A 17454-nucleotide genomic window follows, 5' to 3' on the forward strand; every position below is an offset into this window, starting at 1 on the left:
TTTTAGGAGGTTTTAAAACATATACTTTTAACCTTAAAATATTTCAATATGCATTTCTTGATATAATTCTTCTTAAAATTCCACATTGGCACATCTGTTAGTGCCATTTCCTTTCTAGGAGCTTATCTTCAGCTATGGAAACAAATTTGAGGCTCTTTTGTTGACTGCTCATAAAAAGGTTACATACCAACCTATGGATAGAAAATTACATTTGAGTCTCTACTTTAAACAATTATTTTTAAAAATTTGCTGAAAGGGAAAAATATTTGATTTTGTGTAACCTGAAAAAGGACTCTAGCACTCAAGTCTCTTTTCTGTTTGTAGCATGTTACTACAATCTTTTCCCTACATTTAAAAACATGTGACTTAAGACTTCTTTTAAATTCAGTTGAAAGTAATGGGAAATTTGAATGTAATTTTTATTGTAAAGGTATTTTGATATATCAGTGAAAAAGTATAGAAAGTAATGTTTGAAATTTATCAAGTTTATTTTTACTCAGCTCTCAAATCATACACTTTATAATTATATAAAATTGGTTCAATTTTTTATTGAACCAGAATAAAAGATTGACAGATAAGGTAATAGAAAAAGTCTTGATTATTGATAAATTAATGAGTGCTTACAATAATACTAGATTGCCCAACTGTAATTCTTTTTTTAGTTGGGTTTTATAGATTGCAAAATGTATTTGGTTTTTTAAAACAAAGGAAAATATACATATATATATATTCTCTGAAGTTGTATCTATTGCTCTAAATAGAGGTTTCTTATCCAATGATACCTCTCATCTTTTAAAATGGTACTTAACATCCATCGCACCATTGTTTTCAGTAAATTCATTTCATTTCAAAAAGAATGGTGAAGTGAGAGGTGATTTAAATGAGGATTTGGTACTATAATAGGACTTCATATATTTTTCTTGTATGGATTAACCAGTGTATCATTAATCTTGTGTACCAGTCTTTTCCCTGAGCAGTATATGGCAGTATGCAGCCTTTCTGGCTGAGGGCAGGAAAACTTTAAACATAGCAAGGAAACTTATCAGCCCTGCTCACTGTTCATGTGTTGCCAGACATTTTCTAACAGATTCTGTGGATTTAATTGTGAACTTTTTAACAATCAAATTGGTAAGATGACCTGGTTTTACATTACATGCACTGGGTTCTGGAATATATTTTTCTGGAATTTAAAATTTTAAATATTGCTTAAAATTGTATCAGATGATAAAATATGAAAAAAGGTTGTAATGAAATATTTCACTTTAAATCCACAAGTAGAAATTGACTAACTGATTTCTTTTATATCGTTTGAGATTGTTTTTTATAGACTTGTTGAATCTATATAGAACTAAAAGTCTGTTTCTTCTGTGCTTTTTAACATCTGTTGACAGTAGATCCAGTTCCTTTTAAAAGCTGAAAAAATGTCAGTTAGGTTTGGAAAAGAACACTTCCTTTTAAATAATGCCAAACTCCGTTTCAAATTGTTATATATAAATATTGAAAATTCTTGAATTTGAATCACTAATAGAATGTTGATCCTCCCTCCCTCCATATATTTCAGAAAATCCTATCCACATAAATTAAATTGAAAGATATGAGTTGAAAAATCATAAAAATAAGAGAATTAACCGAAGGACGTATTCTGAAGTAATAAATTCTTGCTAGATTGAGAAGTTATTCACATTATAAAGATGATGAAGAGAGTAAGGGGGTGACATTGACAGTTGTCTTATATTCACATACAGAAAGTTTCTGTGGTCTACAACCAAGTCATTTGTAACTTTTTTTTATATAACTTTAGTAACCAATATAATATTATTCTAGGATTCTGTCTTATTGGTAAAATAGTTTTTGTCATATAACATTATAGGTAAGAGAGTTTACATTACAGAGTAATTATTGTAGGGAAATCAGTTAGTGTATATCATTATAGAGTTGCTTTTTTATTTAACATATTAATATATTTAGTGACATAACTGTCAAAGAGAAGGATTTGGAGTAAATTACCAGTTACTCAGTGTTTCCTGACCAAAAGACTTGACATTTAGGGAAAGGCACATTAATTTAGACTTCTGTGAGTTTTTTTTTAAATCTATACATTTGCTGTTTAAATATGAAATGCATAAAAATGATGACTCTTGATGTAGTTAATTCTTCAGAGTTTTGAAGGAGCCGGATTGGCTGCTATCAGGTATGAGGGCCTGGTGGGAACAGACTTCTAGTTCTGCCATAAAGGTTTGTGTTTCACAAGTTCTAAATCAATTTAAATTTTAAAATTTAGAGGCTGGGCATGTAGGTGTTCATGTACTTTTTTTTATTACTTAATTATTAAAAATGTGTTTCTCAGATTCGCCAATCTAGATTTTTTTCCCTTTACATATTACTGAGGGAATGAGTAAACATGGTGCTGCTAATCCACAATCCAGAATATTGGGTAAAAAAGTATCTCTTAAAATTTTTCTGCTTGTATACTATTCACACTTTTACATACTCCCATCAGTAAATTCTTTTTATCTGGTAAGTTTCAGAGTTGGGGCTGGGAGAAAGAGAGATTACTTCTACACCACTCCTCTCCTCTCCATGGGCCAAGTGTCAGAATCTGGGAGGTGTAGTTGAGAGTCGCCAGTCTTCAAATTGTACTCCTCATTTTTTAAAGACCTCTGCTTTTGTCCCACTAGAACGGTAGTTGAGAGTTCAAGGTTCAATATGTGAATGAATAAGTTTTAGAAATACAGACCTTCTGAACATTATTATAAGTTCTTAGTAGTTAAGACGGGCCATTTTCCTAACACAAAAAAAGTTATCCGAATGAATTAATGGCATTTTTGGCAAAATAAGGAGTTGCTCAAGAAATGCAAATTGTGAAAGGATTCTTTTTGTTATTTGGGTTTTTTTTGTGGGGTGAGGGGAATCCTATAGTATAGGTTATAAAGAACTAAAATGCAAGTATTATTTTAGAAAACTAAAACAGTGACACCAGAGTTGAGGGAGTTTTTGCAAAAAGATATGGCAGGCAATTTTCTTAAATAACAGCTTTATTGATATATAACTCATATACCAATCAAGTATTTTTTTTAACCTACTTACATGTTTATAATTTTTAATCCTTAGATTTACTTAATTAAAATAGGAAGTCTTTCACAGAAGTGAACAATAAACTTTAATCTTCATTTTAAGAAATCAGATTGTTTTCTTTTTCTATCCTAGACTGTTTTTCTTCATTTTGGTATATGGCATTATGTTTATTAGTTTATATCAAAATAAGATTTTGCTAAGTAACTGTTTAAGGTTTCTTTATAATTTTTATTCTAATTCATGAGATAAACAATGAATAATTAATCAAACCATAGGTTTTATAATTCAGCCAGAGAATCTTAATAATTGGTGATTCTTTTGTTATTTGTTTTTGTAAAATTGTTACTTTCAGTAATTATATATTAATACTTCTAGAAGTAATACAGTCTCAAGACACTTTTTAGCATGTGTAGGTATACCAGCAGAGTAGGCATGTAAATTGAAATGTCTGTTGACTATCTCTACTAGTTAGCTGACTACAAGTTTTTAAAAAGGCTGTAATTTTAGTTAATAACTTTACGTGAAGTGATCCATCTAATAAACTTTTCTGTTGGAAGAGAGAGACTTATTAAATAGTGCTTTGAATTTTGTGCTGTAGCAGTTAATAAATCGCAAGTATCTAACAGGTATTTGCTATACTGAAAGAACCTAATTGAGTGCTATTTATATTAGAGGAGAGGACACGAGAGAGCTAAATGAATGTCCTGTAATCAAAGAAGGACAACCATGTTTCAATTTGTTTCAGACATCTTAATCACCTAATAAAATCATAGGAATTTCTAAACCATCGATAACAACAGACTGTATAAAAAAATGAATTAAAGAAACTGTAAGTTACCATTTTTGAGTTCCTACTATGTAAGAGGAATTGTGCTAGACAATTTGCATCACCATCATATCTCATTGCTTCCAGGCACAAGCTACCTCTCTTCTTTCCTGCTGGGGTCTAAGTTCTTTTCTTCTTGCTACTGCACTTCAGAGAATTGTGTGCTGTTATTTCGCTTAAGGAAACTGTAGTTCCTGGACTAAGCAGTGTGTAGGATATTGAATTGGAAAAGCCATACTCCCCTTTAACTCTGCAAGTTTCAAGACCTACAAAATGGGAATATGGGGGTGCCCGGATAGCTCAGTCACTTGAGCATCTGACTCTTGATTTCGGCTCAGATCATGATCCTGGGCTTGTAGGATTGAGCCCCACCTCTGGCTCTGCATGGATTGTGGACCCTGCTTAAGATTCTCTCTCTCTCTTTCCCTCTGCCCCTTTCCCCTGCTTGCGCACGCTCACTCTCTCAAATTAAAAAAAAAAAGAAAAAATGGGAATATGATTTCTAGAAGAATATTAAGTTTTAATAAAAGTGATTCACAACTTATTTACTATGTTAGAAAGTATTTATAGTTATATAATTTGCATTTTCTTGAGTTGAATAAATTTTGAGAGCCAGTTTGTCTTTGATTGCTGTCCTAGGTTAACTAGGTAAACATATTTCAGAGTTTTGGCCATTTATTTAGTATACTATTCCTAAAATTAAACTCAAAACTCATTACCTGGAAAGATGATTCACCTTTGTAACCTATATATTGATGTGGTGAGCTAAAGTATGAGTTAATGTGGTTGTTCCATATGGCCATTTCTGCTTTTTCTAGAAAACAGGACCACCTCAGAAGGAAGTCAGATTCTAGTTACAAACATGTTGCAAGTACGTTTAAAAACTCTACTCCTCTTTGGGGCACCTGGGTGGCTCAGTTGGTTAAGCGGCCGACTTCAGTTCAGGTCGTGATCTTGCAGTTCGTGGATTCAAACCCTGCATCCGGCTCTGTACTGACAGCAACGTGGAGCTTGCTTTGGATTCTGTATCTCCTGCTCTCTCTGCCCCTCCCTCTGTATCTCTGCCCCTCCCCTACTCCTGCTCTTTGTCTCTCAAAATTAGATAAACATTAAAAATTTTTTTAATAAAAAATAAAAACTCTACTCCTTATTCTGTCTTTTTATTGTAATTATATAGTAAATCTAAATGTATACATTTATACATACAGAAATATATATGTATGTGTATATAGATTTATGTTAACATCTGCGCTATTAAAATGAAAAGCATAAACAAACTTGGGCCATAATGGTTAATTCAGAAACAAGTACTAATTCAAGAGGCTAACTGTATTATGAATTATCGTTGACAAAAAGTACACACAACTTGTTGTTGATTTATTCCTTAAATGTTGTCCTCTTGATAATTTTTAGCAACAACTTTATAAATAACTGCGATTTATTCTGTTTCTTAGAAAAAGCACATTTTTATATTACCTGAGTCTGTAGATTAGCATTTTAAAACTTCTCACAGATTTTCAACCTTTCATAGACAAAATACATACATAAAATAGACACCGTTTCTATCTGTATGTATTTTACACAATTTCACATTAACAAAGCAATGCACAGAAGTGGACTTACTTTCTTGTATCACCAATAAGATTGATGGTATCATAAGTAAAAGGTGTTACCATACTAATTGCCATAAGTAGTTGTTTTATAACAATTAGTTGTGTAAATATACGAATAAAATTATATAAATAGTACTCCAGCTGGGGCAGGAGTGAGGAGAAGGGATTAGGGTAGGATACAACAAGAGAGTTCATCTGTTTCTGTTACTTTTCTTCTCTTAAACATAAAATCATATGTAGTAAAATGTTAGCATTTGTTAAAATATGAGCAAAGGAAACATAAGTATTAATTTTAAATATTTCATATTTTAAAAAACCCCATGTGGCAGTTGATTAAAATAAGTCAAAATGAGGTGCCTGGGTGGCTCTGTCAGTTAAGCGTCTGATTCTTGGTTTCAGCTCACATCATGATCTCACAGTTCACAGGTTTGAGCCCCGCATTGGGCTCCACACTGACAGTATGGAACATGTTTGGGATTCTTTATCTCTTCCTCTCTCTCTGCCTCTCCCCCACTTACACATACTCTCTCTCTCCCTCCCTCTTTCTCTCTCTGTCTCAAAATAAATAAATTTTAAAAAGGTAGAAATTATTTTTTAAAAAGTTAAAAAAAAGTAAGTCAAAATGTCCAATCAACTATGTTTTTAAAAAGTAATAAAGGTGGGGCACCTAGATGGCTCAGTTGGTTAAGTTTCCGACTCGATTTCAGCTCAGGTCATGATCTCATGGTTCGTGAGTTCGAACCCCGCACTGGCTCTGTGCTGATAGCCTGAAGCCTGCTTGGGGTTCTCTGTCTCCCTCTCTCTGCCCCTGCCCAGCTCTCTCTCATGCATGTGCTCTTCTCTCTGTCAAAATAAATAAATAAACATTTAGAAAGGTAATAAAGGTATGAGCTATATAGGACGCTTGGTGAACTTATTTTTGGCATAAGTGAGGGTACCTTATCTTTTCATTCATAAATGCAAGTAGATGTCCATCAGTAGTATTTATTTAGCCCACTGAGGTAAAACTCATTCCCCCGCATGTCATTCCTTCATGAAAAGGTGTTACTGTCAATTAAATTTAATCAGAAAATAAATGAGAAAGCACCTCAAAGTGCCAGGACTATACAGGCATATTCTAGATATCACTCATACACACATGCACATACACATGTATTATAATACGGGTTTTGGAATCTTAAGGATCTAATTTGAATCTCATTACTATCATTTCTATCATATAGACAGAATTTTGTGGAAGTTAAATAAATTTGTAATATTGCCCCTGTGAATAGACATTGATACCAACTTTTTCTTAAGATTATTAGTAGTATAAATATGTAAAATGCTTAACATTACCTAACAATTAGTGATCATTCAGTAAACATTGACTTTTCTCCCACATGTGTATCATGTGTTCATTTGTTCATTTGTATAATGTGTATCATGTGTTCATTTGTTCATGTGTTCACTTGTTAATAAGGTTTTAAAAAATAGATCTTATTTTTATAGAAATAAGGTTTTTAAACTTATTTTGCTTTTTTCTTTCTATTCTCATCCAGTCTGTGTTTTACTTTATTTTGAATTTTTGCCTGTCAGCCAAGATAGAGCCGCTTTTGGGGCATGGTATTTACATTCTGACTTATTCTTTCATGTTGACACTCTCTCAATAGGAGCCCTTGTCTATAAAACAGACATTGATAGAATATGATGAGTCATAGGGAGAACAGACATTTCCCAAAGGGATGTTCTGAAAGGTGACTATTTAAGAGTTCTTCCTCGAATTCTCTTCCTTTTTTTTTTTTTTTTTTTTTTTTTTTTAAGTAAAGTGATACATTTGCATGATCGGGTATCAAAACTGCTGGTAGGGCAATGTATGACTTACCTTCTGTTTTTTGCTTAGACACTTTGTTTTGTCTGCAGTTGAATCCAGTATCTACTCTAATACAGACCCAGATGTAAAATCTGATTAATTATATTACAAGATTTTAATGATACAAAAACTATTTTCTTTCCCCTTTTTGGTCTCCTAGTCTAAAACAAAGAAATGTGAAGACATTGGACTAGAGTTGGCAGGAGTACCTTTATTATTTAACCTAAATATATTAAAGTGTATTATATGATAAAGCATTGAGGTGACCTTCAAATAGCATGCTTCAGACTTGTTCTTTTTAATTCTTATCTAAGTTAATATAGTGATAATCTCTGTTTTTGTCTTAACATTCCCTTTCAAGTAGTAAAATGATTGTCTTTTTTTTTTTTTTTTCCCATACTTCTTGGAGTTTTTGACATTGTGATAAATATAGTTATCAGCTAGTGTAAGTACTCCCCTTTGTGTTTAATCTACTTGAGGTAAAGGATTTGTTCTGGGCTTTAGTCTCTTCATCCAGTAGTGACCAGTGATGCTGCCCGGTAGTACTGAAATCACTGGATCATAGAAAGCATCTTTCTTTTCCAATAGGAAATGATTTAAAAAAAATTGCAGGGCCGCCCGGTGACTCAGTGACACGTCCAACTCTTGGTTTCGGTTCAGGTTGTGATCTCATGGTTCGTGAGTTCAAGCCCCAGGTTGGGCTCTGCACTGACAGCAAGGAGTCTGCTTGGGGTTCTCTCTCTCTCTCCACCCCACCCCCCACCTCTGCCCCTCCACTGCTTACTTTCTCTCTCTCTTCTCAAAATAAATAAATAAACTTAAAAAAATTTTTTTAATAAAAACAAAAAAACCTCCACCAAATTGCATAATATATACCTAGTACATGTCTTACACCATGCTTAGATATATTTAAAATATTGCTATAAATGTCAGAACACTTACAATTTTTCTAAACATTTTATTTTTCAGGAAGCATTTTTTTTTTAATTTTTTTTTTAACGTTTTATTTATTTTTGAGACAGGGAGAGACAGAGCATGAACAGGGGAGGGTCAGAGAGAGGGAGACACAAAATCTGAAACAGGCTCCAGGCTCTGAGCTGTCAGCACAGAGCCCGACGCGGGGCTCGAACTCACGGACTGCGAGATCATGACCTGAGCCGAAGTCGGCCGCTTAACTGACTGAGCCACCCAGGCGCCCCTGGGAAACATTCTTTAATAAATATTTTGTGAATATATTAATGTCACTCTGTCAAGGTAAAAATAATTATTTTAGGAGAATTTAGATTAAAAATAGAATAATTAATTGTGTAGTATTAGAACCCTGACTGGCAATTTCTTGGCCTGGGGAAGAAAAAGATGGTGTCCAATAAATCAGTAACAAACATTTCAGCTTCAGCAACAGTGCTAATTATTTTTTTAAAATAGAGCCTCTAGGATCAAAAATGTATGTAGTTTAAAAGTGAAAATTGGTAACTTTTTTTTAGGGGTATAAAGAAGTATGTGAAAGTTGGCCTGAGAAATGAAAAGATTCTTTTTCTGCTAAAATACAGATTATGTCTTTCTGCTTGAGTGTATTGGTCAGAGCATATTCTCTTCTACTCTATAAGAGAATTTGGGTAAAGGCACAGCCTAAAAACATCTAAGAAAGAGAGCATTCTGGCTTATGGATTAGATTGCATTAGTAAACAGGAGAACAAATTGGTGAATATGAGTTAACAAAAATTTTGGATAAGAAATTTTTCCACATGGCATTTATTTGGATGTTGATAATTTAATTTTTTTTTAAGTTTGTTTTAAAACATTGCTTATTGTGGCATGTAAACTTATGTTGGGTGGGAAAAGTACAAATGGGAAATTGAAATTGTTAAACATGTAAATTAAATGATCAACCCTACAATTTTTGTTTTTTGCTTTTGCTTTTGGTAAAGTAATCTGGATTGCTTATTTTATATGCTGGGATGCTAGTTGTTTTTTCTATTAATACACTTAACTTGCATTCTAGCTTCGCCATTCAGAGACAGGCATCGTGTGGTGGGTTGTGTGACAGTGTCTGTCAATAGTGAAGACAAATAGTGCCAGAGACACTTAACCCATCCAATCTCACCCAGGGTATAGGTCGGTCTCGTTTTCAGACTTCTTCATAAGTCTTTTTTTCTTTCTTTCTTTCTTCCTTCCTTCCTTTCTTTTTTTGTTTCTAAATAGTGGATTGATACTGATTGAAACTAAAAACTCTTTGTAAAGTTTTAAACTTTACATTAATACTATAAGAAGAAGAAGAAGAAAAGTAGAAAACGAAGGTTGGCATGTAAGGTGTTGACAAAGCAGGTTTGCAGCCACTTTGTGTGTTCTAGATTTTTCAATCCCTTAGCAACCTGAATCTTGGCCTTATAATTTTTTTCTCTTGATATCTTTCTTCTTTGATCTGAAATTTTGTCCTTGTATCTGGTGACTTTTATCAGGCAAGATGTTTAGATTGGAAGTCTTTGTTACCAGAAAGAAAAATGAAATACTTAAAAAGGATAACTAAGGTTGAACAATAAGTGTTTTAGACCAGAAATATCTGGATTGTTTTTTAAGATTATTTTCTGAACAGTCAGTGGTTTACTCCTTCTCCGTTCCACTATTGGTTCACTTAAGCACACTTGCAAAATTTTATGGCTTTTGTTTTCATGACATTTTTAGGCAGCTCAACTGATTTTGCCTGGATGTTGGAAAGTTATAAAATATATGTGCATATTTAAATGCTAAAGGATCACATTTTCATCTTGGAAGCTCAGTTAAATGTCATTTCTGTCACATCTTTTAAATTAGTGAAAGGTATTTGTTTCTTTTAGGGACTTTAAAGAATGTTTCCAATTTCAAAGCTTTCTATAAAAGTGTAGTTAGTTCCATATAAAGTGTCATGTCTTTTTTTATGGTATTTTAAGCACTAAAATGATACAGTAATTAAAATAATTTCTAGTTCACAAATCTAGAACTAATAGTTCTTAATTTCAAAACTTAGTTTAAGCAAGGAATATATAAAATCTACACGAGTTTCTATATGTGGTAGCATTTAAAAGTCCCATTTTCATCTTTCTCATCAAACTAATAATACTTATAAATTCTAGGGTATCTGGGAAGGCATTATCTGCCACTCTTTTTATCCCAGCTACTTTGAATACTCATAGTGAACCTTAATGATTCCATTGGTTCTTAAAAGCATATAAGAATATACAATTTCAGTTCACCATCATTACTGGCATTTGGCCTGGTAATTGGCTCATGCTAATAATAGAACTGTTAGATGTAGACATAGAACACTATGTATGTGATAACTTCACTTACACATTTTAGAATTAATCTATTCTGAGATTGTAAATGCCTTTTAGTAAATATAGAAGTGGGTTTTCCCTTTGATTTACCATGCTCTCTAGCACAGAAAATGTTATAGAAAAATAAAATTCCCCTAGATTCAAAGATAATTTTTTCATAAAAGAAAAAACGAATAATAAAAATTTATTCATGTGTTACTTAGGTAAGAGAGTAAGTTTAAGAAAATTTAAAAACTTACAACTTTATGAAGGATTGGTAAGGGATTTAAAGAACAAATAAAATTATAAAGGCATACAATAGAAATACATTATGACTATTCTGCTTAGTGAGAAAATAAAACCAGTTAATAAAATTTTTTATGTTGGAATTTTTTATTTTTAATATGTAGCAGTGAAACATTGTACATTCCTAACAGATAAAAATGGAGACTCAAAACCAAAAAAGAAGGAGAGGTAATTAGCATATTTTGTTTATAACAACTTAAAAAAGAATATATAGATGAGGCAGGATTACATTAGCATTTTAGTTCTACAGAATGTCAATTAAGCTGTTTCTTGACATTTAATGATTTAGTAACTGAAAAGTCTTTGTAGATATTTTAAGTACATTTACAGTATTCCCAGGAATGTTTTTTAGTGCTTTTCTGGGACTGCTTGGAAATGAGAAATTTGTGTTTAGAAATCTAAAGTGTTTTTAATATCACTTATGCATTTTTAATAGATAATATTAAGGATTTTTTATTCTTAGTCAGTTTATGGATTGATACACAAGTAGATAATAGGGCTTATATATAGTTTCACGAAAGAGTTATTAGCACTGGGGCACACCTGGCTGTCTCAGTCGGTGGAGCATGCAACTCTTGATCTCGGGGTTGTGAGTTCGAGCCCCACATTGGAGGTAGAGATTACTTAAAAGTAAAATCTTAAAAAAAAAAAAAAAAAAAAAAAAAAAAAGGATAGTTATTAGCACACTCTTTGTAGAAATAGCGAATAGTTACCTCTAAACTCTTAAGTTACTTCTAAACCCTTCCCTGGTATCAGGTAATGCCTTTATAGTAATAATATAAACACTTTGAGTAGTACATCCTTTTTTTTTAAACCTGATGTGTCTATCATGGGCACACTGGTACATTTGTTGGCCAATATAATTTTAGTATAATTCAACATATGTATCAAATATTGGCTTCCCATTAATTTAATAAAAAAGTTGAATTTTTACAGGTCTTGATCTCAGGGTCATGAGTTCAAGCCGAATTTTGGGCTCCACACTGGATGTGGAGCCTACTCAAAGAAAAAAAAAGTTGAATTTTTACTACATGCAAAACACTATGTTAGGTTATTGGGAGGGTCTAAGAAAGATGTCTGTGTTCTCAAGAGGCCCATATTGAGGCCCATATTTCTCCACTTCACCCCTTCATTTGGCAACATTATTACACTTAGGTGATCCCTTGCTAACCAGAATGTAACATCTTTATGTGAAGATTTTATACACCATTATCATGATCATCAAAGTAACACTGATATTGTTATAAAGAGTTTTATAGTTAAAAAAAATTGTCTTGTTAGAGTCTTAAAATGAGTAGAATCTTTGTAATTTAGACTCAAACTGAGATAGCTTTAAAAAGTAATACTATTTTTAAATTAGAGAATGCTTACTGCTGTCTTGTGACAGAGTTTATGTTTTCAGTTTCATAGTTTTGTGCTAATGAACTTTTTTATTTAATAAGTATGTCCAGGAAACTGCAGGTAAAACATAAAAATTATATGTTAGGTGCCCAAGGAAAATGTATAGAATATTTTAATTTATGTAGGGTATGAGATCACAGTTTGGCATACCTGTCCCAGAACAGACGTTTATGTATGATTATATCAATTGGGTTTTATAACCATGACTGTTTTGATAAGATTTGCAAGATAAAATCATATATACCTGTAGAGCAATGCTAGGTAATGTCTTGCATATTAAATTCATAAATATCATATGACTTGCTTTTGAGTTCATGATTGCTTTTCACCGGTACTTTCCATCTGTCATGGACAGGGATCCCTGAGATGTTCATATTCTGCATTCTCATGTGCATGGTACTTAGATTCAAAGAGGGGTGGTGGCGGGCGGTGGGGGGAAGCTTCGTAGAAATACACATTCACAGCATTCATGCTGCATGTTTTGTGTGTTCCACTGCAAATACTGCATGCTGCCTACTTTTATTTCTCTGAAGATGAAGAACAGAGGCTTATTATACACACACACAAATTTAGTTTCAATTTTGCCAATAGTTGGAACAGATGGAGGAATGTTATACATAATACCTTTTCTATTTTTTAATGATTTTTATAGTATTTTTCAAAAAAAAAAACAAGAAAAAAAACTTGTTAACTTAAACCCAAAGTGGCTACAAATCCGCTCCTAAACTATCACTGACATTAGCATCTAGATTTTGTAGTTTTTACAAATCTTTTAAAGTATTTATTTACTAAGAAAACATTGCATTAATGCATGATACAAAATTGATAAATTTTTCTTTAAATTGGAATGCAGTTTAAAGTGACTGAATTTTCCAATTTCAGCTACTGCATTTGACAAGGATACAAACTGGAAAATGGAACTGGTATCATCTTATTGCTCTAGGTTCTTCGACTTATGGTAGTTGGGAAAAATATTACCATGTGGCATTATGTAGATTACATCATTAATGGCTAATATTAATTACTGTGCTCTTCAGCTTTGACAGCAGTGAAAAATTATGGGTGAATTTAGCGATTTCAAATAATTTAAGTGTTCTGGTACATGTTTTTAAGAATGATCTTTGGCACTTGGCTTTTGATTATCTGAACATTGGCATTCTTAACATTTCACTCTGTACATTGTAATTAATAAGAATATTGCAATTCCAATAACTGCCCATCACAGTTTTAAGTTTTATCCTACCACTTTAGCACAGTGGCATACTTGGCTATAGATAAAAACTAATTTTAGCTTTAAACATATATTTTAGTTCTCCGTATTAAATTAAATTAAATGTTATTATGTATTTTTAGTTTTGTGTATGATTATCAACCTTTCTATATCTTATACAAGATCAAACGGTATTTCTAAAATTTTAGAACTAAAAACGTCCAACCTTAACGTTATTAGTATGCCTCTGAGGCTGTGCTGTTAAGGGTTAAAGTAGTATTATTTTTCAACAAGCTGTTCTGCCAGTTGCCACCCATTTTGAAAAGGTCTATTTAAATCTTTTTTGCTAGATGTAATAAATAAATGGCTTTTACAAAAAACCTTCCCCAAGACTAGAATTTTTTTTTGTTTAAACCTCTTTTTTGTTAGACTTCGGTCAATAAAAGTTACTGTTACTCATATTAAGAAATTCCCTAACTGGTTAAAATCAAGCAGGCCCTTTAAAGAGAGGGGTATTGGATAGTGGTAACCAATTGCTGAGTGTGTAATTAAGGATGTTGTAAGAAATATCCATCCAGTAATCAGTCCTTACTCTGCTTTTCATTCTGCCATAAAGGATGGATTTATTTATTTTAGAGATCATGGTTTTGAACTGCCATTTCTAACTTCTGGATACCCTCAGTGGTTAACTTCCTTATTTTCCACAGCCCAGCATATTCCAAATCAAACTTTTTTCACTTTAATTCTAGATTTTACAATAATCATAGTGATGGTACCAGTTCCATTTTGCCTCCAATTCAGTTGATTATATATTTTTTCTATTTATTTCTCATTTTATAATTGATATCTGGAATAATCAGCAGCTCTTTTCTCATTTATTTTCTCATATTTTTATTCCAGGATTTGCCTCTGAAGCAGGGAGTGTCTGCATTAAAAATGACCTGTAGTTCTCTGCTTCATAGGTTAGAAACTTATTTTAATATTTTGTGGCTAAGCACAGTCCCACTTTTCAAATTCTATAATAAATTATTTAATTGGCATTGAATGTGGACCACAAGCTTATATTTCATATTGGGGTTTTCTTTATTATTTTAAATGATTAAAATTCAACAGAATATCCAGCTGAGGCAATAAAAGCTTTATTCTTGCTTTACAGCTTTAAACATTAAATTAGATTTTTTAAAATCTATCAATTCTAACACAAGTAAAATATTGCTATTTGGGCATTTTTTAAAATTGCGTTTTTTAGGCTTTGTATTGCTTGAAGCATTTATATTCTAAAACTTAACCAAATTCCAACTATTCATTTTGGGGAAAAACAATCAGTTCACAAATCACATTTTCAATGGGACTGCTAGCCAGCATAGGTGAAAACATGTATAGTGTATTTACTCTTAAATTGTACACCGCAGATGCTTCTTCAGCTCCCTCCTCTTCCTCCATGGGCGGTGCTTGCAGCTCCTTTACCACCTCTTCCAGCCCTACCATTTATTCTACCTCAGTCACCGACAGCAAGGCTATGCAAGTGGAGAGCTGCTCCTCAGCCTTGGGGGTAAGTAACAGAGGGGTAAGTGAAAAGCAGTTAACCAGTAACACAGTTCAGCAGCATCCATCAACACCGAAGAGGCACACAGTCTTGTACATCTCACCACCACCTGAGGACTTGCTGGATAACAGTCGGATGTCCTGCCAGGATGAGGGGTGTGGATTGGAATCAGAGCAGAGCTGCAGTATGTGGATGGAGGATTCCCCCTCCAACTTCAGTAACATGAGCACCAGTTCCTACAATGATAACACTGAGGTACCTCGTAAATCACGAAAACGAAATCCAAAGCAGAGGCCGGGGGTCAAACGACGAGATTGTGAAGAATCTAATATGGATATATTTGATGCCGACAGTGCCAAAGCACCTCACTATGTGCTTTCTCAGCTTACCACGGACAACAAAGGCAACTCAAAAGCAGGAAATGGGTTGGTATTCACATTTTTTAAAGTTTTATCACCATTGTGCAAAACAAGCAAGAAAAATAAATCATTCCCCACTTTTTGTAATTGCTCAGCTTAAGTTTGAATATAAAAGCAAATACTGATTTTATCATTGAAATACATGAAAATTTGAACTTAAAATTACCAAGTTTCGCTAGAGAAAAACATATTAATAGATTTTAGCAATAGGTATCTTATTATGAGTATGATTAAGTAGTAGAAAATAATCTGTTTTGACATAATTTTTAAATTTCAAATGGATTCATATTTTAAAAGGATTTAAAAATATTTTTACTCAGACAAATAACTAGCAGTGTAATGGCTGTAGTTAAACAACTTCAACACATTCAAAAAGGGCTAGTTTGTGTTCTTTCATGTTGTCTCCCCATATGGTTCAACCCATTTCCATGTCTGTAAGGGTTTGACTTTCTCTTTTATTTGATGAAAACAAGAAAAAGCTGCATTGATTCTTGTATTTATTTTAAGCTTTTTCTTTAATACATTCTCCTGACCTTTAAAAAAAAGTAAATAGATCACTAATTTTTTTCCCCTGTGATTCTGGGTTTATGTATTGAAAGCATGATAGAACAGGATCATGGTACATATTTGAGTTCTCATTCATCTCTGCCAGTCTGCAGCACCCACTATAAATATATTTGTAAATAAATATATTTCAATGGCCATATTATAGAATATTTATTGCTACAGTATAGAATACTATGACTTATTTTTAACTTTTTAAAATTCTTTTAGTACTTTTATTATATTTAATTGCTAGACTTTTCGTTACATTTTCCTATTACATTCAATATAATTTTGACCAAATTTAATTCAGTGGATTTTAAGAGATTACTTTTTGGGGAGGCAGATTATGGTCCTTTAGTTGACCCAGAATCTCCTACAATTTCAGGTTGTTACAAAGAGTGATGCAGAAGCTTTTGGTTGGTTTACTACTTGATGACATCATTCTTATCTTTTAAGTTAGTAATCTGGTTGACTATTATGGAGAGTATTCTTAATGTATATTTAACTTGTTCTTAAATGTTCTCTCAGTACATTTTTAAGCAATATCTACCATTTAAGCATAATTATTTTATATTATTTTCTTCTCTACTCTCACTTAAAACCCCTTTGGAGTGATGTAGTTAAATAAAAATAAATATTTAAATGTTTTTTCTTTTTAGGAAGTCCAGATTAAAAAATTATCTAAAAGAAAACAAGACTAACCTTTTCCTAAAATGTTACCATTAGAGCTAATTTCAAAACATACTTGTAGAACTAGTAGCTATAGAATAATGCTCTGAAATGTAGTAGCACAGATTTAAAAGGCTCATGTATATCTGTCATTAAATACGAGCATGCGTTTATTTGGGTTTCAATGCAAAAGGTTTTTTGGTTTTTTTGTTTTTTTAAGTTCCAAAAGAGAGATTTTCATTGTTATACTGAAATAAACATTAAAGGTCCAAATGAAGAACAAATAGAATTTTGACATAGGGTTAGTCAACACATATCATTTGCAGTTCCTGTTAAGAGAGATCTTGACCTACATCTTTTCTGCTTCTGCTTTTGTATGATAGATATATCTTAGAAATGATTTGAGGTTACCCAGGGAAAGTATAATAACATTTGTCGAGACAAAATCTCTCATGAAATAATTCATGGAACAGAAACTCATCAAGCAGCAGAAGAAATGTCCAGCTTCTTAGGTAATGGAAAAATATTTGACACTGGCAAATAGAAGTGGTGGAAGAAGTTTAAATTTTGAATAGATAAGAACTATATCAAGGAAAGGATAAAGCAATATGTAAATATATTGAAACATAGGCTTTTGAAAGCAGTTATTAAGAGGATCTCAAGCTAAAGTCCTATACTCTTCAATAAGAAAGGCATTA

The 17454-nt window shown here is 32.4% G+C and overlaps 1 protein-coding gene across 14 annotated transcripts in view; it reads left to right on the forward strand.

Annotated features, from left to right (window-relative positions):
* The window catches only part of NFAT5 (nuclear factor of activated T cells 5), a 109248-nt gene that overhangs the window by 45140 nt on the left and 46654 nt on the right, over positions 1–17454 (forward strand). For 4 of the 14 annotated variants that reach the window (XM_042970189.1, XM_042970190.1, XM_042970192.1 and 1 more), the window contains one exon: positions 14989–15547. In XM_042970189.1, the coding sequence (XP_042826123.1) occupies positions 14989–15547 (559 nt within the window). Of the gene's footprint in view, positions 1–8603; positions 9482–14476; positions 14539–14781; positions 15548–17454 lie in introns of those variants that run through there. The other 10 variants (XM_042970198.1, XM_042970199.1, XM_042970194.1 and 7 more) reach the window with 9 other exon arrangements.

The sequence above is a fragment of the Panthera tigris genome, chromosome E2, assembly GCF_018350195.1.
Source record: "Panthera tigris isolate Pti1 chromosome E2, P.tigris_Pti1_mat1.1, whole genome shotgun sequence".
Taxonomy (NCBI): domain Eukaryota; kingdom Metazoa; phylum Chordata; class Mammalia; order Carnivora; family Felidae; genus Panthera; species Panthera tigris.